Below are 22,042 nucleotides of genomic sequence, written 5' to 3' on the forward strand. Positions count from 1 at the left end.
TCCAGTCTGTATAAACCTTATACTGCACTCTCCCATTGTTTTGTATTGTACTGAAGGTTATATTCATTTGTCTAGTCTAGTTTATTTATCACAGTCAAGTCTCAAAGGGCTTTACATACCATCATACACATGTCGTATACCATACTACATTATACTACATCATATACATACTTCTTATAAGAAAGTACAGGTCTGTTGGAGTGTTTTGACATATAACTTGTGCAATAAAGGAGAAATAAAAAAAAAAAAAGTAGCAATGAAAGGTGACCTCTTCTGTATGTATTCTGCACAGTGTATTATATGCAGACTTTATAGTTACAAAATGGACACATATTTTTTTTTATTTATTTATTTATTTTTATTAACAAAAGGATAATATACAAACATTCAGGTAAACAATAGCAGCACATATAACAAATTTAAGGACACAAATGTATATGAGGAATATAGAGGGAAAAATTTTAAAGACAGTTACATAAAAATAAGAAACAGGAGTACACATATACACAAATGTAAACATATTTAGTCAGAGGTTTCAGGGAAAAAAGTTCCATAATGTTTCAATAGCTTATTACTTTTTTGTTGTTTACTAAACTGAATGAAAAAAATGGACACATATTATGGCATTTGCCATTATTATCATGACATCAAATATTAATCTGGGTGCACTCGCGCTTTTATTTTGAAGGCTGAACGCCCAAACCGGAAGTCTTACTTTCTGGTTATTCTAGCTAGCTTAACGCATCTGAAAAGACTACGGACCCGCTGCCTACTTCCTGAATTGACGGCAGCAAATGGAAACCATTGCGAACAGTTGGCGAGAAGCAACAAAGATCGCCCCGTGCGTTATTGTTCCGATAAGCACGCGTTATTAAACCAAAAGCACCGTCGGCTTTGCTGTGGTCGCGCATTGCGGGAGCGCTGGTCTGCGGCAATGCTGGAGACTCCAGCGGGCTGTCCGTTTGAAGACATCCAGTATGAAGACATCCAAGTTGAAGTGGTAAATTCACACTCGCAAACAACACCTTGGCATGCAAGGGCGTTAGGTTGCATTTCAGCGCGGGGGGTGGGGGGGGAGAGACACACTCTGGATCAAAATCACACTGACATACCACTGCATGGGCATAGTAGCATAGCGGCTTCAATGCAACTCTGTTTCCCCCAGTTCATCAGCAACACTGAAACAAAAGATCATTTATTCACATGAGAAAAGTCTGCAGGTACGAGAGAGTATGGGGAATTATTGGTCAGTGTGAAATACAGTAAAGACGTCTAACTGAACCCCGACGTGAAGAGGCAACATGAATCAAAATATGAAACATGGCAGTCTTGTTTGCTGCCGAAACGCCTTTAAAGGCGTTATAAAAGGAGTTTCTAACAAGTACAGGAAGGGCTCCATCGTTTAAAGGGGAAGGGGCGTTTGTGGTTTGTCACCAACACCGACCGCGAAGCTCAACTGTGCTGCTAGAAAACGAAGAGCCAGTGGAAATACAGTGCGTTTGAGGCCGAAATAATCATGGAGGGGTGGGGAAATGAATCCTTCTCCCCCCAAACCCACGCCTGTTGTCTTTGTTTTCTCCCTCCAGGTTGTCGGCAGAGGGACATTTGGAGTTGTCTTCAAGGCCAAATGGAAAGGCAAGGATGTAGCCATAAAGACCATTGAGAGTGAAAACGAAAGGAACGCTTTCCATGTCGAGGTAACGTTACTTGCTAGCATGTTTTGTTGTGTCACGTTTAGGGATGGGACAATATGCGATACGGTTCGATACACGATACGGGGTTCGCGATTCAATACGACCACGGTATGGTGTACATCAGTGGTTCTCAACGTGGGGTCCGGGGACCACCAGGGGTCCTTGAGGGCATTCCAGGGGGTCCCCAGCGAATTGATGAATCGTTAAACTTCATTATTTTGTCATTTTAGAATGACTATTTTGATCATAGTTTCACTGTTATCTCTCTACCTACAGTACAGATAGTCATGGAATTCTGGACAAAATCATATCTGACAATAAAAATATTCTCAGATTTGGATGCGAGAGACAAAATCTCATCAAATGGGGGTCCAGTGGCCCTAATGTGGACTAAATTAGGGGTCCTTGATATGAAAAAGGTTGAGAACCACTGGTGTAAATATTAGTTCAATGACAAGAAAGTATAACCGTGCAGAATTCTGTTTATTTCTGAGCCACAAATCTTTCTAGCGATGGCATTAGCTTGCTAGAATGTAAACAAATTAAAAATAATATATTGCAAATAATATAATTTGGATGGAGAGCTTGTGAAATTGTGATGGTCAAGCCGTCTCATTTGTGATTACTACAGCAGAATAAAATGGAGCTAATATCACGATTCATTTTTCTGCCCCACAATACGTATTGTCACATTTTTGCATTGCAATATATTGAATTTCGATAGTCACGGTTTTTATCAAGGCAGATTACTTACAGGTGTGTGTACGCACATATGCCAATTGTCTTGAAGGTATGATCATTATAAATTTTACTCATAAGAGAGAATTTACAATCATTCAATTTCTCTAAAATTGATACCAAGAATGTTAAGGTGCAAGGACTTAACTTACCCACCATCCTTTACAAGGTACTATACTTTCCTCAATGTTTGTGCTATCGATTATTGCAAGAGTAGGTATTACTTTTTTTCTGATACTGGATTTCTTTTTTTGCAAGGCAACTCTTCATTCACTCGTGTGGATTAAAGTCATCATCCTGTTTTGGGGGGGGTAATAAAACGGCAACATTTAGAGACATGTTCTCCTGTCCTGACTTAATGAGATACGATTAATTGGAGTCAACAAACACCCTGTATTTTGATGGGTGAAGAAGGTTCTTGTTTTCTTTATCTCTTAGAAGTGAAACTCCTTAATAATCTTTGTACAGAAGTCTTCCCAAAATGTATATAGTCCAAAAGGTCTGGCTTGTGGATTTAAAGGTAAACTCAGGGAAACGATTCCATAGCAGGAACACAGCGGTTGGAGTGTTACAACTTGCACAACTAGTTTTTGATCTTTGCAGAATCTCAATGTGAATTTGGTTGTTGGAGCAGCAAAAGTTACAGGATTCAGCAGGGGAAAAAATGACAAATAGAATGTGAAATCAGCAATAAAAACAGTAACAAAAAAACTATAAAATCGTTAAAAAAAAAAAAAAAAAAGATGTAAACAATCATGGAGTTACTTTCAACATAGGGCTGGGCGATAATTCAATATTATCGTTTATCGTCTTTCAGTGGAATCATATCGTGATATGAAGATATTTTAATATCGTGACACACATGTCTGCTGTCTGAATTGATGATGACAAGCAAATTTAACTTAAAGATTCTGATAAAATGAGGTATGGTAGGAATATTATTTGAATATTTCTGTTTTGTTTGACATCACACCTAACATCACCATTCGGTTCAATGAGATGAACATTCATTTGATTATTTAACGTGATTTTGCATACATGAACCATATCGTGATATATATTGATCGAGAAAAATCCTTATGATTATCATGAGTAATCATGTATTGGTTGGAAATATGGGGGAGGAGTATGGATCACTAACATGTAATGGATTAAGCTACAGTTGTTACTGCAATTACTTACAGTGGTTACATACAGATGTTACTAGTAGTCATAATTGCTTATTTAAATATGTATTACTAAATTAGAAATGTGTGCTATATATACATAACTACACAACAACGTAATCAAGATATAAAAATAATATATGAAATAATGGAACCATTATGAAAATACCATTAATCTATGCAGATTATAACAATGACAGAGATATATGAAAACTGAAGAAGCGAGTATGTGAGTTTCCAGCAATATACGCGATGTGCAAAAGTGCGGCGTATGATTTATCATGCTTTGTTTCTGCAACAGTAACTTATTTGTTTGTGTCTCTCCACAGCTCCGCCAGCTCTCCCGGGTCAACCACCCCAACATCGTGAAGCTCTATGGCTCCTGTGACAATCCAGTAAGTGACAGCACTGGGGACTCGGGAGCTGATATCTCATGTATTCTAACACAGTGATTCTCAACCTTTTTCAAGTCGAGGACCCCTAATTTAGTCCACATTAGGGCCATGGACCGCCAATTGATGAAATTTTGTCTCTCGGACCCATTTTTATTGTTAGATATGATTTTGTCCAGAATTCCATGACTATCTGTATTGTAGGTAGAGAGATAACAGAGAAACTATGATCTAAACAGTCATTATTCTACATTCTCATATTGTTTACTTCTTGTAAATGAAGTAATGGTGAAGTTTAACAATTCATCAATTTGCTGGGGACCCCCTGGAACCCCCTCAAGGACCCCTGGTGGTCCCTGGACCCTACGTTGAGAACCACTGTTCTAACACATAACAAAGTACTGCTCTAGTGATGCACGGGTTGACTCGTGACCTGTGGGTTGGGCAGGTTAGGGTCAGACAAAATACTGCAGGTGTGGTGCAGGCCTTGAGAAAATAATATAAGAGCCCTAAAAAGTACCATATATTAATTTAGCTAATTTTCCATATTTTCCCTGTGGCATGTGTGGCAGCTTTTTGCCTGGCAGTTCTTAGTCCAATCTCCAGCAACTGCTGCAAACTATGAAAGTAGCCAGGAAAGGTAATGGTGAAAAAGAAAAAGTCATAACACTTAAACGATTCAGGAAAACTGCGAAATGGCCAGTAGCATATCTAGGATTTTTTAACCGCCGGGGCAGGGGATGGCCACCACAATTTGGGGGGGGTCCAAGGACCATAAGCATAAAAACGAGGTCAAGAGTTTAAAATGAACTATAATGCAATATAGTTGGATTGCTTTTAATCAATTCTGTGTATTGAAGTTTAAAAATGTTCAGAAACAAATTGTTACATGCAGGACAAAGTTTCTGTTACTGCAAGGACTCGTACTTCTATTGTCCAATGAGTATTTAGGCGAAAACCAGATTCTGGACTGGACTGTGAAAGAATTAAACACAATAGCGACACCTATCATACTGTTCAGCAATTTTTTCTGTTAAAAAGGGTGCTTCAGGTTACTTAAAACAACAAAATCTTCCATTTCAGGCAATTTCAATGGGTTGATTGGAGTTTAACAGCCAGTGAAGTACAAGAAAATTTGGGGTGGCACCAAGGGTGGCTAACCAGATTTCAGATTTCTTTGTCTCCGCCCCTGGAAGTGGGGAGTTAAAAGTTAAAGAGATAGGAAAGACGGCAATAGCAAATGTGTTTGGGTAATGTTGAGAGTCATTAGTTGGATAAAGCAAACAGGTCAACACGTTTTTTTCACTGCAGGGGTAACATGGTTTGTCTTTCAGGTCTGTCTGGTCATGGAGTATGCAGAAGGTGGCTCTCTGTATAATGGTAAGACAGGATATTATATTATGTGGTCGGAATTATACAAAATGTATTATTTTGAAGCATTTAGAGGGGGGAAAAGCGGGGAAAATGATCTTGCATCACTGTACCTGCATTGTTCCTCATCATCTGTCATCATGCCATGTGGTTTGTCCGTTTCCATTCAAGTATTTTTGTGAGAATTTTGATGTATCAAATTAGAAAAGGTGAACAGACATGGACAAATTTGCTAAAAATAAAAATCGCAATTTTGTTTCACTTGGTTGAAGGAGAAACGTTTGTTGTCAGTAAAGAAATGATGCGACAAATGGAGATCAAAACACATTTGTCAAATAATGACATGGTACGGTTGTCCCAACAAATTATACAGACTCACTGTGCAACACTTCAAAAGTGGATTTGGATGTTGTGAAATTATGGTCTAATTATTAATATCCGTCCACTACCACCTTTAGAAATATGTGTTGTTTCTGACAGCTAACTTGTTCCGCTGTGGTTGTATGACCATTAGTTGGTTCATTAGAATATCACCAAGCGCAACATAATTATGTAAACAACATGACAATAACTTGCCAAATCCTAATCAATTCTTCAAATATTATTACATTTTTTGGTGGATTTTATTTTATTATTATTATTTTTTTTTTTACTTTTAGGAAGGCGATTTATTGTAAAGTTGTATGTATGACCCAGTTAGGACCTCATTACACTGATGAAGAATTATTTATCTAATTATATATTTTTTTATGATTATTACAACCATTATAACTATTGATATTATTATTTATCTATTTAATTTTTTCTTTTGTTTACTTGTTTTGGCCTATTCACCTACCTCTGTACATATTCTGACTTCATGCAACTACATTTGTGTATGTGTGTGGGTGTGTGTGTGTATGTAAGCATGAGTGTGTGTATTATTATGTATTACATTATCTGTGTGGATGTATGTGGGTGTGCGTATGTATTGTATATGTGTATATGTTATGGTATTTGTTTAACAAAAAGAAAAAAAAAGAGAATTTAATGCGCATATTATTTGTGGCATTTTTGTGTAAAATTTTATCGACAGTTGTATGGAAACATAGCTAGTGATGTGTCATTGAGGGTCTGTGCCAGTTGCTGTTCATGTCTGTGTTTTTACAGTGTTATCTCTCTCTCTCTCTCTCTCTCTCTCTCTCACACACACTCACACACACATTCAGTCCTGCATGGTGCTGAGCCGCTGCCCCAGTACACAGCGTCCCACGCCATGAGCTGGTGTCTGCAGTGTGCCGAGGGAGTTGCCTATCTGCACGCCATGAAACCCAAGGCCCTCATACACCGGGACCTCAAACCACCCAAGTAAGGCCCTTTCTGATAAAGCTGAGTTTTACGGTTCTTGGAAGAACCTTTTGTTGTTCTGTTGTCGTTTTTTTCCTTAAAGGAATAGTTCGCCCAAAAATGAAAATTCTGTCATCATACACATACTCATGCCAAATGAAACACAGGTGAAATGTGTTAGTCCATATAACACCCAGGGAGGTTGCCAGCACAACTTGGTAGCAGCCTTCTCCAAAACAACTGAAGTCAATGGGGACCTGTTCTTTAGAGTTCCAAAACAAAAACAGCCAAACAATCACACTGTGAATAGAAAGACCTATACACCATTATTTGTTGCAAATCAATCAGCTGTAGTTAAGATTTGCACTAAATGATGGTGTAAATATACTGTAGGTCTTTTTGGAACTCTGAAGAACTGGTCCCCACTGACTTCAGTTGTTTTGGAGAAGGCTGCTATGGAGTTGTGCTGCAGCCTCCCTGTGTGTTATATGGACAAACTTCACCTGTGTTTCAACTGGCAGGAGGGGGAGGAGATGATGACAGAATTTTCATTTTTGGGTGAACTATTCCTTTAAAAGAAAAATCCACCCTCGGATCCTCTTCCACTGTTAGATGTAATCCATCTGTGAAATGGAGTTATTTTGTGATGAAGTGTTGAAATTAACTTTTTTTGGTGCACCTACTTTCCCTCAACCTGCCTCGTCTGCTTCTACTTCAGTTAGTGAGTTCCTACATTTCCCAGAATGCCTTTCAACAACCCCCCCAAGAGAAGGGGCGTGAACTTGTTGCATTCAGCTGTTGGTTTTATGTGTAGGTAGTAGAAAGCGATAGTAATAGCATAGTAAGAGCAAGAGAGTGAGTTATGCCCCGTATTCAAAACATAATGGCCCTCATTTACGAAACAAACATACAACAGAAAACTGGGTGTACGGTCATTTCCACGCAAAGCTCGGCATTTATCGATTTGGACGTGAGCGGAGGCTACGATCAAATCTCACGTCAATTCTCAACTCGTCTACGCAAGTTTTCGAATCAGCATGGACTTGCGGTGCAGCAGAGTAAATCTGGCTGAGTCTGAGAATTGTTATTAGACCATATATTCTGACTGGCATCTAAGCATATGCAGCCACATATTCATCACTTAAAAATATGTAGCCTATGGCAAAATATTCTATTTTGTAAAGTCCTACATCGACTATGTGTCATATAGCCTATCCCTAACATAAATAGGTATTTTCAAATTGTTTGCAATTAACAGGGTTAACAGTTTTCTGGTGTAGGATTAATTTCTCTTTCATTTTGAGATAGCCTACTTGTTAGGCTAGGCTACTGGTGACATAATTACAAGCAATTAAAATTAAGCATTGCGATTAAGAATTCGAGGTCGGAGAAGTTTCTCTTCTTGGACGTATTACGCCTTTCCATGTCGTAAACTCTGGGGGCGAGGCCTCTAAACCAAGAATATTTAGGGCTGTGATATTTAAATGACGATTGTTTTCAGCCTCCACATTTATCAACGCCCGATCATTCTTACGCTGTGATTGGTGAGATCCGAACGTTTCATGAATCACACGTGAACCCTGTCGTAAGGTGATTTCTGCGCTTGGATCTGCGCTGGTTTCTACGTTAGATTGATAAATGAGGGCCAACATGTCTTGTGGCTGCATTGCATTCTGGTCTACTGAAACTAATGTTGGTGGAGAAATTGGTTATTCACAGGAATGATAAAAATACACAACAACATAACAAAATGGGTCCAGAAATGCAAGGCACATTGCCAATTGCAGTTTTTTTTTTAAACAGTCCTAAAGTGGTTTAGGGTGGATTTTTCCTTTTAAACAACACATCAATCAAAATGTCATAAATCTTTAGTCTCTAAACCCTATCAAATGTAATATTTCAGCCTGTTACTTGTGGCGGGTGGCACAGTGCTGAAGATCTGTGACTTTGGAACGGCTTGTGATATCCAGACCCACATGACCAACAACAAAGGCAGCGCGGCCTGGATGGCGCCGGAGGTGTTTGAAGGTAAGCCATGAATCAAGCTTTCAGTTCTTACTCAATAGCTCAAAACGTGGAGAGGTTACAGCAGCGTTCATTATTATAAAGGCCACCAAACCCTATTCAATTTCTACGGCAAAACAATAAATCAACATTTTCTGTGGTTGCTTTTTCTGTCTTCTAATAATTTACGTGAAATGTATATGGTGTAAATCATTTGTCGTTGACCTTTTCATGGCTGTCAAATGGGGATGCTAATTTAGATTTTTTTTTCTAAACCTTTTTCTAAACCTTTTTCTTAACCGTTAACGGACAAGATTAAAATGTACTATTTATAATGGATGAATGTCTGTGACCCATTAAAAAAAATTAACAATACAACAATTTTTTTTTTTTCATAAGGGTTTATTTTTACATGTGCAATAGCAGCATAAACAACAACAGAACATGAGGATTCACACATCTACCCTGCAGCGCAGTGAACTGAATAAAATAGACAGCCTACACGAAAAATATATAACTTAAATAAATGTTTAAGTAAATAGCAAATGGTAGCCAGACTTTCTAATGAACAAAAACAGATTAACAAAACGAAAACACACATTGAATCCTCCAGCGCCAAGACCGCTGTATAGAACCTAATTAGTAGGCATAATAGCCGGAGATAATAGCCTAGATCTCCCCTGTAGGAAAATATTTTAATAAATAGCAAAGAGTAGACTTTGTAATAGGCTAATTAATGATCAAAAACAGGCCAACAGGCTAACAAAACGGAAACTTGGAGTCGCATTTTTCAGACCTCCTAGTTCCTATTTAAAAATAGATTGTATAGCCTATTTTTCTTTTGCCATGCAACAAACTTTTGTTTTCGTTTTTTTTTTAATTACTTCTACATTTTTTTAATAATATTTTTATTAACTGTTTGACTGATAGTATTAATCAGTCAAAATTCTTATTGTTAGTTAACAGTTAAATGGTTAATTATTAACATCCCGACTGTCAAACAACAGCATGATCGTAAATGGGTTTTTTTCTTGTCAAAATACAAACAAAATACAAAATACGAACACAACACATTTTGCGACTTCCAGGAAACAAACATTTTAATGATGATGCAGGTCTTTGTTAACCGTGAAAAGGTAACGACAAATTATTTACACCATATACATTTCATATAATTTATCAGAATACAGAAAAAGCAACCACAGAAAATGTCTACTACAAGACGAGTTAACTATCTAGAGCGTAAATGGTCAAGTAAGCGCTATGGCATAGACCAGCCACTAGAGGGCGTCTGGTGTCATTTAAAAACCCCTCCATCTCTCTCTCTTTTTATGTTTTGTTCTCACCCTCCGCTAGCTGCTTTAACCAGCAGTTATGTCTTTATCAAAGCCACACTTGAGCCCAGCGTGTACAAACTCAAAGAAAGTAAAGGAGTATCTGTTTCAGCGGAAGGCAGCGCTTTCTACCAGCCAGGAAGATCGAGCTAGCCAAACTAGCATGACAGCAGTTTAGCTGAGACGGTCTCTTCCCTCATGGCCGACGTGACATGAAAGATATGAACCGAAAATGACTGGAAGTGATGCTTTTTGTCCATAATTTGCTTTAGCCTTTGCAATTTTCAGCACCCACCAAAAATGTGAGTATTCACAGACGGTTAGCTTAGCCGTTATCCTTCACAAGTAGGCTACTGCAAATTTCTTATGTTTGTACTATCAGTCATTTTGCAAGAGTATGTGTTACTTTTTCAAATTCTCATTTTGAAAGTCAACTCTTCATTTACTCATGTTGGGGCTGACTGTGTTCCCATATCACTTCAGAGAGGAAGGCACTGGCAGGAAGTGTTATCATGCTGTATTATGTAAGAGATTTGAAGGCCTGTTAGTGTTGCTATATTCTAAATGTGAGTGGGTGAAGTATCAGTTTTATCGGCAACAGGTTTTGATAAAAAAATATGACTCTTTCTTGATATGACTCATAAGGCGCACCACGGAGAACAGTACTTTATACATGTAGAAATGTAATGAATGTGCAAAAGTTGCTGTTGTACCATGGTTAATTTCGAACTTTTTCAGACGTTTAAGGATCTGCGGATACTCTGTACCTTCTGGCTCAGTGTTGTGACGAAGTTGAAAGTGGCTGAGGGCTGAGAGTGTCGCCTAACTGCCTAAAATGCAATGTGTGTGTATGCGACAGGCAGTAACTACAGTGAGAAGTGCGACGTGTTCAGCTGGGGCATCATCCTATGGGAGGTCATCACCCGCAAGAAACCCTTCGATGAGATCGGCGGCTCGGCGTTCTGCATCATGTGGGCCGTCCACAGAGGTCAGCGCTTCAACACCCATGTCTCTTTCTTTCTTACCTATGTTGCTTTAACCACAGAACTTGAATGGACAGAATGGTCCTTCCACTCTTTGCTATGGTAATTTGGCTAGTGCAGCATAAAATGGCGATTACCGTATTTCCTCTAATAGTGGCTGGTAGTCAATTAAAAGCCGGGTCTCCGATAATGGCCGGGGCCGTGGTCGACACAAACAAATAAAGGCCGGCCCCAAATACAGGCCGTGGGAAAAAAACAAAGGAAAAAACAACGCTGGATACCGGTAAACTCCTGGTGCCTGTTATATAATGTAACTGTAGTTTGTAGTAATGTACAAGTGCCACAAGATGGCAGTATGCCACAAGACGGCTCGGCCGGCGGAGGTCTCTGGAGCGTGCCGTCGTCGATTACCGTAATTATCGGTAATGCATTGCAGTAACAACAAAACGGCTACCTAACGAACCCCAACAGAAGCAGATCAGAAAACAAGGAGGCTTCGTACTAAAATATGAGCAAATATACTTCTCAAACAAGAGGGAATTAGAAATAAAGGCCTGTCTCAAATATAAGCCTGCTTCCAATAAAGGACTGGTACCCTCTGCAGTTGAGGTAAATAAAGGCCCGGGCCAATATTAGAGGAAATACGGTATGTAATTTTAAGGGTTAATTGCTATGGTGACAACACCAGTCTGGGCATTAAGGCTGTAAAGTCTGTCACACTTGCTTGAGAACTTGAGCAAAACTTTAGCAAAACTCAACTGAAAGCTAACGTTAGCGACAAGGCTAAGGTAGCTAGGGCTGCAACTAACGATTATTTTCATTGTCGATTAATCTGCTGATTATTTTCTTGATTAATCAATTAGTTGTTTGGTCTATAAAATGTCAGAAAATGGTGAAAAATGTCGATCAGTGTTTCCCAAAGCCCAAGATGACGTCCTCAAATGTCTTGTTTTGTCCACAACCCAAAGATATTCAGTTTACTGTCATAGAGGAGTAAAGAAACCAGAAAATATTCGCATTTAAGAAGCTGGAATCAGGGAACTTTGACTTATTTTTCTTAAAAACTTACTTATTACTCAAACCGATTAATCGATTATTAAAATAGTTGGCAATTAATTTAATAGTTGACAACTAATCGATTAATCGTTGCAGCTCTAAAGGTAGCTTTATCACAGACTGGACTTCTCTCTCTAGCTCTTCTAGTCAACATTAGCATGTTAGCAATCCATGGCAGCAAGGAGACAGAGAAGCTGCTTTGGTTCTTGCTGTAAAACCTCTCACTTCAGCGACTTGCTGTAAATCGGTTTAGACAGAAGTTAGCCCAACGGTTTACATAAAAATGGCCGCTGCTCCGACCGTCCAGGAATGACCGTTCTATCCATTCAAGTTCTGTGGTTTTAACTTTTAACTTCAGTGTTCCCACTGGTCATGGAAGTTCTGGAATATCATGGAATTTTGAGGGGTGTATTCTGGAAAGTCAGGGAATATCAGGGAATTTTACATGTATTTAAAGGTATTTAAAGGTAAGATAAGATGAAAGATGAAACTCCAGCAGAATTCAGCTGGGATAGACAAATAAAATATAAGCTCATAAATATAATATTAAATTCAATTAAAATTTTTTTTAATAAAATGGAAACTCTCCCGTGTCAGTCCAATTATCCACCAATACCCACAGTTTGGAGGCGAGGTAGACGTTCTGCTGTTCGCTCGCTTGTAACTCTGTATGTTAGGAACCAGTGTTATCGTTAGCAACAGCTTTATGCCAGTTTAGCATTCCAGTCCACACACTGACAGGCTGGCTGGTGTGATGCAGGCACTCGGCCACCTCTGATCAAAGACCTCCCGGAGCCCATAGAGAACCTGATGACCCGCTGCTGGGACAAAGAGCCCTGCCAGAGACCGTCCATGGAGGAGGTGAAGAACACCATGAGTCGTCTCATGAAGGTACACTGACCCATGTGTTGGGAATGTTCAAACTAGTCCAAACTAATCCAACTACACAGGCTATACCCATTCAAAAAATAACAGTATTTATTCAAGATAAGTAGAACTCGTTATTTTTCCATCTTATTGTTTTAAAGGTGCTCCTGGTGTAGGATTTTGTGCACACCATTGTTACACTGTCAAACTAATTGCGATACCTTGGCTTAGTTACCATAAACAACTGAGACCATGGTGGAGAGGATTGGTAGCCTCCAGTGGTATTGTTAGTGCTATTGTTTCTCAAAATGAAGACCGCATTTCCCATAAGCCCCGTCACTTCCTCTCCTCCTCTTCCGTCTTTGGCTTTACTGAAGAGGATCAACATGGTGGAAGTTGATTTTTCCTTTCACAAATTCCATCTGTCGTAAACTCTGAAAGCTTTAGCTCCGTTTGCTCTGGAAGAACAGCGCCCTCTTCCCGTTTTGTGCCGTAAAGCAATCCAGCAGATTTCCCTCCAAATCCGACCTGATGGCACAGAATGTAAAATGCAGTGTAGAGGCTGCCAGTCTTCTCGGTAATGGTCTTGTTCGTTTTACAGCAATTATGCCAATATCTCAAAATTAATGTGGTAATGATTTCTCGATGTTAAAATGCTGCATGTAGCACCTTTTGATGAGTATTCCCTCAAGAAAAAAAGATACGAAACACATTTTTGGGCAAGGCTTCATGAATCAAGTCAAACTATGATGAGCTCTCTTTAATCTGTTTGTGTGATGTTCACTTTTGATTTTCCACAGTACTTCCCTGGTTCAGATGAGCCACTCCAGCTCCCACATCAGTCAGCCAATAGAAGTGGCTCCTCATCAGCCACAAGCACAGGTCACTATAACCTCTACAGCCTAAATCTGTGCATGATCTCAGTTTCTGGCAACTTCAAGAAAATGTCTCTAGTCAACACAGGAAATATATTAGTCAGGGTGGGTTTCTATTTGCCATTTTGGTTTAATATTTAATGGAAATAATTCAGTTAATTTGTATTGTGTCTGACAAGTTAAATAAAGGCTACCAGTAGTTACATGCAGAGAGAAAGAATTAGTTTGAGGTATTTATCTTACTTGCTAATGTAGCCAATCAGTGTTTAGACCAGTGATTCTCAACCTTTTTCATATCAAGGACCCCTAATTTAATCCACATTAGAGCCACGGACCCCCATTTGATGAGATTTTGTCTCTCGGACCCAAATCTGAGAATATTTTTATTGTCAGATATGATTTTGTCCAGAATTCCATGACTGTCTGTATTGTAGGTAGAGAGATAACAGTGAAACTATGATCAAAACAGTCATTCTTCTACATTCTCTAATTGTGTTAACTTCTTGTAAACTTCTTGTAAATGAAATAATGCTGAAGTTTAAGTTTTGCTGGGGACCCCCTAGAACCCCCTCAAGGACCCCTGGTGGTCCCCGGACCCCACATTGAGAACCACTGGTTTAGACAGTGCATGCTGATATTATAGCATTAGTGTTAGCTAAAGTTGTAAAAATGTACCAGTATTACTCCACTCATAAATGGAATTTTGGAGTTAATTTGATTGTTTTTTCAGTCAAGGTAGTGTTATTCTTTTGTGCAGGCAGCCCACCTTGACTATATAGCGCTGGGCGAATGCCTGGTATATCAGTGTTGCAGCCAGAGAAGGACTATGTTTTCAGACGTCCATCTTTTCCCACTGCAGGGTCGTATGCAGACTACACCATCAACAGTAACAGGACTGAGAACAACATGGAACACAGAAACTCACTAGGCAGAGAGGAAACCCTGAAAAGCACCGAGGCCAAATTTCCACTACAGTTCAAACCTTCAAAGGTAATATAGCCGCAAAATCCTGAGCACAGGGCCGCCCAAAGCACAGTGGGACCCGCGGGCCAAACTGGGCCCCCAGGGGGTTATAACATACTTTTGGTCTGTTTTTATACACCTTAATTTGAGGAGGTATTTTGAGATTACCTGTGTAATACATGACTTGTTAACAAGCACTACACTGAAATATGACCGCAGAAGCAAATACTTTCTAATGTTTGTAAACAGTCAATACCTGCTGTATTTTTTCACCCATGAATTTTGACTAACATTGAATATTTCAACATTTCAGTGTAACAAATTCTTTTTTTTAAATCAACATCAACACTTTTTCAACCAATGCACAAAATTTCCATACATTGTAATCGGTCAACTAAATATGAGATCCCAAAAAAACAAAATATTAAGCTTTTTAAAATATATACAAAATGATGAATGAAATGCCACATTGACATATTTTTGTTATCATGTTTAGTGGTAGAATAATAAAATGTAGATTTCTTTATGCTCTACTGTCTAGATTCAGGTTTTTTGGGCAATTTTTCAAATATTGTTGCACTCATTTCAGCTGTTGTTTTGTGTTTCACCTCAGACCGCGACGTTACGAACTGGTCTGTCCAGAGCGTCCAGTGTGGACAGCCAACCAACACGCTCCCAAAGCCCCGCCCACTGCACCAGCCCTTCAGCCAGCATTGGCCAATCAGAGTTGCGGATGATGTTGAGTCCCACAGGTAGGAAACCTCTTGAGGAGGTCTTTTAACACACTGTGAGTGAGCAAATGCCCGATGTGATCACTTTAGAATGTGACCTGAATGTCGCCGAGGTACAAAACAGGAACCGGTCAGCTCCCAGTGTGGACATTTACTTTATTTTGCGCTTTTTTCGCATATATTTGTACATTTTTTCCCAGTATCTAAACCATAATTATGCTGAGAATAGTTTGTAACACTATTCTCAGCATAATTCAATCTAGCGCTCTGAAAATTTATATTTAATCAGTCAGCTCTCAGTGTGGGTATTTACTTTATTTTGTGCTCTTTTTGCATATATTTAAAAAAGATTTCCCAGTATCTAAACCATAATTGCAAAACCTTTTGATAGTTTGTAACTATCACTATTGTCAGCATAACTCAATCTAGCGCTCTGAAAATTAATATTTAATCAGTTCTGACAACTGTACCAATTACTATTTGTTTTACAGCATACATTTTTGGTGGCAGAGGTCTGCCTGCAACTTATCCTACTAGCCTACAGGTTTATTAATTGTAAGGCACAGCACTTAGCTGTTTTTCAAGTTTAGGTATAGCTATAGTAACTAGAGCTATAATAAATTGTGAAAAATATCACAGTAGTGCTGAACGTGTGTAACTGTATAAATGTGAAGCAGGGTGTTTTTGGAAAATAGCATGCGTGCTCTGTTGTCTCGCCCTGGATAAATAAAGGTGAAAAGTTCAACCCTTATTGTCATATTGTGCTGAGTATGTAACTGTTGCCTTATGGATCTGCTGTATGCTGAATCAGAGCATGGTATTATGAGTGATGCTGATGACAAACACATTGGGGACTTTTGTGATATATGGAAGTAGTAAAAAATCGTTATTCCCCTCTGACCCTACTTCAGCAAGTTTAGTTCATCAGCCTCTGGTTATAGGCAAAGTAAAAGCTGATCAGTTGTCATTGTCACAGTGCACCACTAAGGGGCGCTACAGTGCAACCAACTAGTGTTTTCATCTCCATGGGGTGTGTATCGTGTGTTGTACAGTAGCTCCAATGTTATTCTTTCACAATGAGCAAGATTTGATGATGACAGATTACATGCGTCTACAACTTTTCCTGGAGGCGCAACACCATATAATTGTACCATTGAGTATTCTCATACTGTATGTTGATCCATTTTAATTTCATATCAGTGCCTTGAGTGCCCAATTTAAAGTGTAAGTGTGTGTGTGTGTGTGTGTCCTTAGCTGTCAATGGCTTGGACAGCTCCATTCCCATGGCCAACCTGAAACTGGATCACCAGTTAGAGGTAAGTTGAAAATAATCTTTTGCTTGGTTTAGATGATAAAACCTGTCCTTAATAAAAATAGACTGTTTCATTGTTTTTACATTGAGACCCTGTGTTGTCTTTCCCTTGAAACAAGTTAATACCTCAGACTGTAATTCTGTATTTTTATCCATTATCAGGAAATGTGGTAGCGTTATTGGTATCTCAAGGCTAGGATGCCAATGGATCCATGCATGGAAAATGATGCTAATGTCAGTTTAGCCTGATTTCATATCAGTGTAACAAAAATGCTCAGTGTTAATCTGATTAGTCAAACTGAAGCACTTCACAGATGCTGGATTGAGTATGTGAAAGGTTTTATTCCAAAATACTATAGATAAAGTTTGGATATGAAATTAGCTAATGTTTATGGACTTAAGAGGGCTAATAACTTCAAAGTGCTGATCTGTTCTTACGTTTTTAGCCTCTGACCCCTTGTCCAAACTCCAAAGAGTCCATGGCTGTGTTTGAGCAGCACTGCAGAATGGCTCAGGAATACCTGAAAGTCCAGACTGAGATCGCTCTTCTTGTTCAGAGGAAGTAAGTCAACCCATGCTTTGTACTGTATGTAGGGTTATTCAGTCATGTGTCAGTTTGTTGGGAATGTTCTCAGACATTTGTCACATTGGGGTAAAGTTTTATCCTTCAGTTGCACTAAAATGGCTGGCTGCATTATCACTGGCGTTCCTGGTTGAAACCAAAGGGAACGGATAGCTCAGAGTTTTATTACTTTTAGGGAGTTCAGCTACCCATGACTCCCCTGTCATTCCAATCCTTCCTTTAAAACGTGAAGACCTTTGGACCAGTTCCTGTCCATGTAAATGAAACCGGCGGGTAGGAATTTGTTCCGAATTTGGTTGACCGAGGCTTTCTCCTGCGCTGTCTGTTCAGGACGGAGCTGATGTCCGAGCTGGAGCAGGACCAGAGGGACCAGCAGACCTCGTCCCGTCTGGTCCAGGAACACAGCAAGCTGCTGGAGGACCACAGCAACCTGTCCGCGTTCTACCAAGGCCTGAAGAGCAAGCTGGGCCTGATCCAGAGTCAGCATCCGCACCACAGCTAGGACAGCAGGGTCGGGCACTAAGCGTACATCCTCCTCTCAACCAATCATCACCACATATCGTCGGTCCCTGATGTATTCGCTGGCTGGTCTTCACTGGCGATGAACTGATCTGCTGCCAGACGGACTCTTTGGTCATGTATTCAAGCCTCAGTTGGTACAGAAAACGTCTGTTCATGTCGCATGCTTTGACACTGGTTACAGTACCAGAATTCTGACTGTGTTACCGATACTAACTTTAGTATTTAAAATTTCTATACTACTATAACGCCACAGCAACAAGTCAAATGTGTTAACTTGACTTGGACAACTTTTCCACACGGCTTTTGATGTTGGTTGGGTGTTTGTAAGTGACATAGTTCCATATTGGGCTCCTGGCAGCCAGTTTAGCAGCCACTTTAGGTGGACTGAGATCCAGTTCAAGACATTGTGGACAGTTTGAATGTTTTCAGCCAGTCTGACGCTCCGTCTAGTTCTCTTCGTTTAAAGAGTAACTAAACCCCAAACCCAAATCTGCGGTGAAGCCTGACATCTAACGGTGAAAAGTAGGGTACTGAAATGGCCGTCTGCTATTGGCTGATCTTTGGTGCCAGGTAGGCGTCACCACCTGTTGTACTCTATAGAAGGTGACATCACCTGGCACCAAAGACCAGCCAATAGCAGATGACCAGTACCCTTAGTTACTCTTTAGCCTTTCTGGACTAGGTACCATTTCACGCACATGGCATCTGGAGGTGACGTTGAAATGGAATTTTTTATCTCGCAGAACACATTTGGGCGACGTCCCCCTGGACTTCTATTGTGCGATGGAGTTGCATTGAGCGCGGCACACTGTAGATCTTTGTCACTCATCCCAATTTGAAGCCTCAGGTGTTTGGCTCTTGTTGCAGACGTCATTCCCCTGAAGGGTTATTAGTATGACTTGCCTCTTGGCCAGTCACTTTTATCTTCACTTTAAATGGCAGAAATGTCTAACAGCAATTGTGATTTGTAATGTCTTTATTTTTATATTCTTCAGTTTTAATCCTATTTTTTAGCATGTTTTATGAAAAGAGGAAAGACACTGACATTATAGGCCTAACCCTTTTTAAAACATTTCAATTTGACTGTGCTGAAGTTTTACCAAAGGAATTTTCCTTCAGAGACGTGTTGCCTTGCCTGCCAAAGAAAAGCTTTGTTGGAAGTGTTTGTTGGAAATGGTAATACCCATAAAATCATGAACTTGAGATTTTAAAAAAAAAATACATTTAATGTCTATTGTATTTTTGCGATCACACACAATTAGATGTCACAGAATGCAATTTGGCTCTTTCCCAGAGGTATGAGGACACACAATCAATGGTTTCAGCACCATTCACTGCACTTGTTATTTGGGTTGAAGAAATGTTCAGCATACATTGTTCATAATATTGTATTTGGGGGGTGGGGCTTTGTTCAACTTTTACAAGGGGATTAGTCTGGTATGGGATTGTTTATTCTCTGTATTTGTTCACAAGTTGCCTTAGGATTTCTCATGTAATGTTCATTGAAGTTATATATTTTTTTCATCTCAGTTAAGTTTTCAGAATGCAGTTGTTAAGAACACATTTGCGAATACCAGAAGTATTTTTCATGTGATTTAAACAAGAACGGACTGCAATTACATCCTTTATGAAAAGTAAAATAGAAAAAAATGCCAGTTCTGGGATTTCATTCATTGTCTTTGCTATAATACTTCTTTCATTGTCAAGTTTGTGTTTTGTCTGAAGGACAGATTATAATGCTGGTGAAGCTATGAGTAAATTGAGGCACTTGTTTTGCTGTTGGCCTGAAGTTCCAAGTTCAAGAGATTTATTGCCATTTGCACAGGTACAAAACAGTACAGGTACATTGGAATTCTTGTACGTAACTCACTGAGTCAGCTTTTAAAAACAGGCAAAGAAAGGCAATTAAAAGAGCAGCATACAAAATAAATAATAGATATACCCTATATAAAAAAAAATACACACTATGAATAAATACAAACTATATGAAAAATTCACACTATAAATTATTGCACAATAGATTATTGCACTATGACATGAAATTTAAGTTATTGCACAAGTGCTTATATGAAACTACTGGGGCCTAGAAGATTTCCGCAAGAGAGCAGCCTTGAAATCCTTGAAAGTTTGGGAATTTGAAAAAAAAAAATCAAGGCCTTGAAAGTTCTCGAAAATATACATAAATAGACATGGGTCATTGAAAGTGCTTGAATTTATATATTTTGTGCAAGAATAGAAATTGAAGTTCTTTTGGTATTTTTTTTTTTACTTAACATTAGAAAATAGGCTACGTTCCGCTGTCTGCATGTGTGTCTCCTGCCGTCTGTGTGTCCTTGTTTCACGCGCCACCTGCCTCGAGAATGCGTGCATGATATGCGTGCATGAGTGATTGAAGTCAAATATTCTCAGTGTTGCACCAGTAATTAACCTTGATCCGTGTCTCAAAGTATGCCGTGTCGGGTCCTTGAATTTGAGGGAATTGGGCCTGGAAAGTCCTTGAATTTGATGTTTAAGAAGGTGTGGGAACCCTTATCACCAAAAATGACCAAATCAGAAAACCATGCTGTTCACTAACCGTGCTCAATCAGGCAAGGCCATGCAAATAATATCATTAACACTTCACAACACCGACTTCCCCAAAGTACTGTTGCACATATAAGATCCTTTGAAAGGTGGCGTCAAGACTTTGCAGAGGGTTTTCCATCCTACAATTTCAGATCAGATCAGAGAATGCTCCAATTATAAAAGGGCTTTAGGACGGAGAAGGTGCCAGCCTTGGTGGATTCATCTTAAAAGTGAAGCAATTTATGTTTGCAGTTAATGATGAACTGGCTATTTGCTTGTGTAGTGCTCTTTTCAAGGGCTTGTTTGTGCCACAAATTGATTTGCATTAATTTGTTACTAAGACAAAAAAAACTGTGCTCTTAGGTCAAGCAACTGTTGTGCAAATACAACGTAATCTTAGTGGATCTGGACCTCAGTCTGCCTTAAGGAACATTTTGGCCACTCTGGTGTTCAGTTGATGAGAAATAATGACTCATTGAATTCACTAAGGTTTCTGGAACTAACAAGCAGACAATAAGTAATACATATACAGTATATAGTATAGATATTTTTAGTGTGTGGTTGCTAAAACCAAGGATGTATGTGCAAACAAGTTTCCAGATAAAGCTAAATCAAAAATGTGAGTTTGAAACAGGTAACTGAACTGTAACTTAAAAAAGTTTCATTTTCAAGGTTATCTGGGGCTCCTTAAAAAGTCTTAAATCCAGCTATTAGATGTTTTATTTTTTAATCATGTAATGACAGGTTTCTTAGCGCTGCATGTCCCCTCTTAGATGAATCCAGAACAGGGTTAGTAGAACAATCTGCGTCCTATCTGCTTGACTAAACACAGTTGAACTTCATGTCCCTTTACAATTCATTTCCTGGTGTCCTTTTTCTTATCCTGCCCATTTATAGTTTCACCACTTTTATCAGCTAAGTTCAGTCAGAAAAAGGCTTGTTTAGCCAGTTTTGGTTGTTAAATTGGTCATAAATTCAATTCCAGGTAGCATTAAAGGAATAGTTCACCCAAAAATGAAAATTCTGTCATCATCCACTCCCCCTCATGCCAGTTGAAACACAGGTGAAGTTTGACCATATAACACACAGGGAGGTTGCAGCACAACTCCATAGCAGCCTTCTCCAAAACAACTGAAGTCAGTGGGGACCAGTTCTTCAGAGTTCCAAAAAGACCTACAGTATATTTACACCATCATTTAGTGCAAATCTTAACTACAGCTGATTGATTTGCAACAAATAATGGTGTATAGGTCTTTCTATTCACAGGGTGATTGTTTGGCTGTTTTTGTTTTGGAGCTCTAAAGAACAGGTCCCCATTGACTTCAGTTGTTTTGGAGAAGGCTGCTACCAAGTTGTGCTGCAACCTCCCTGTGTGTTATATGGACTAACAAATTTCACCTGTGTTTCATTTGGCATGAGGGTGAGTAGATGATGATAGCATTTTCATTTTTGGGTGAACTATTCCTTTATTAACAAGCTTTTAAAGAGTCTTTCTGAAACCTGCAGATACCCCGATTTCACATCCTAACGCCAAGACATCGTATGCACAGCTGAAACAAC

At 39.2% G+C, this 22,042-nt stretch overlaps 1 protein-coding gene across 1 annotated transcript; it reads left to right on the forward strand.

The window, feature by feature from the left end:
* Positions 1-792: 792 nt before the first annotated feature.
* On the forward strand, positions 793-19,617 carry LOC139664211 (mitogen-activated protein kinase kinase kinase 7-like). The gene is made up of 14 exons (XM_071543002.1): positions 793-1,000; positions 1,587-1,697; positions 3,928-3,993; positions 5,325-5,370; positions 6,570-6,708; positions 8,591-8,715; positions 10,885-11,013; positions 12,825-12,955; positions 13,732-13,813; positions 14,666-14,796; positions 15,383-15,521; positions 16,755-16,816; positions 17,259-17,374; positions 17,726-19,617. Exons 1-14 carry the CDS (start codon positions 935-937, stop codon positions 17,895-17,897), a joined length of 1,515 nt encoding a protein of 504 aa, XP_071399103.1. The 5' UTR covers positions 793-934; the 3' UTR covers positions 17,898-19,617.
* Positions 19,618-22,042: the final 2,425 nt, after the last annotated feature.

The sequence above is a fragment of the Centroberyx affinis genome, unplaced genomic scaffold (assembly GCF_046629955.1).
Source record: "Centroberyx affinis isolate AG114_WGS23_722 - 3 ecotype Tasmania unplaced genomic scaffold, CSIRO-AGI_Caff_v1 ptg000021l_1, whole genome shotgun sequence".
Lineage (NCBI taxonomy): Eukaryota > Metazoa > Chordata > Actinopteri > Beryciformes > Berycidae > Centroberyx > Centroberyx affinis.

What these genes read in the sequence shown, in the direction of transcription:
- LOC139664211 (XM_071543002.1), top strand. Translation starts at nt 935, where the DNA reads ATGCTGGAGACTCCAGCGGGCTGTCCGTTTGAAGACATCCAGTATGAA. An exon ending in AGGTGGCTCTCTGTATAATG is followed by an intron (nt 5,371 to 6,569) that starts GTAAGACAGGAT and finishes ACACACATTCAG; the next exon opens with TCCTGCATGGTGCTGAGCCG. An exon ending in CATGTGGGCCGTCCACAGAG is followed by an intron (nt 11,014 to 12,824) that starts GTCAGCGCTTCA and finishes GGTGTGATGCAG; the next exon opens with GCACTCGGCCACCTCTGATC.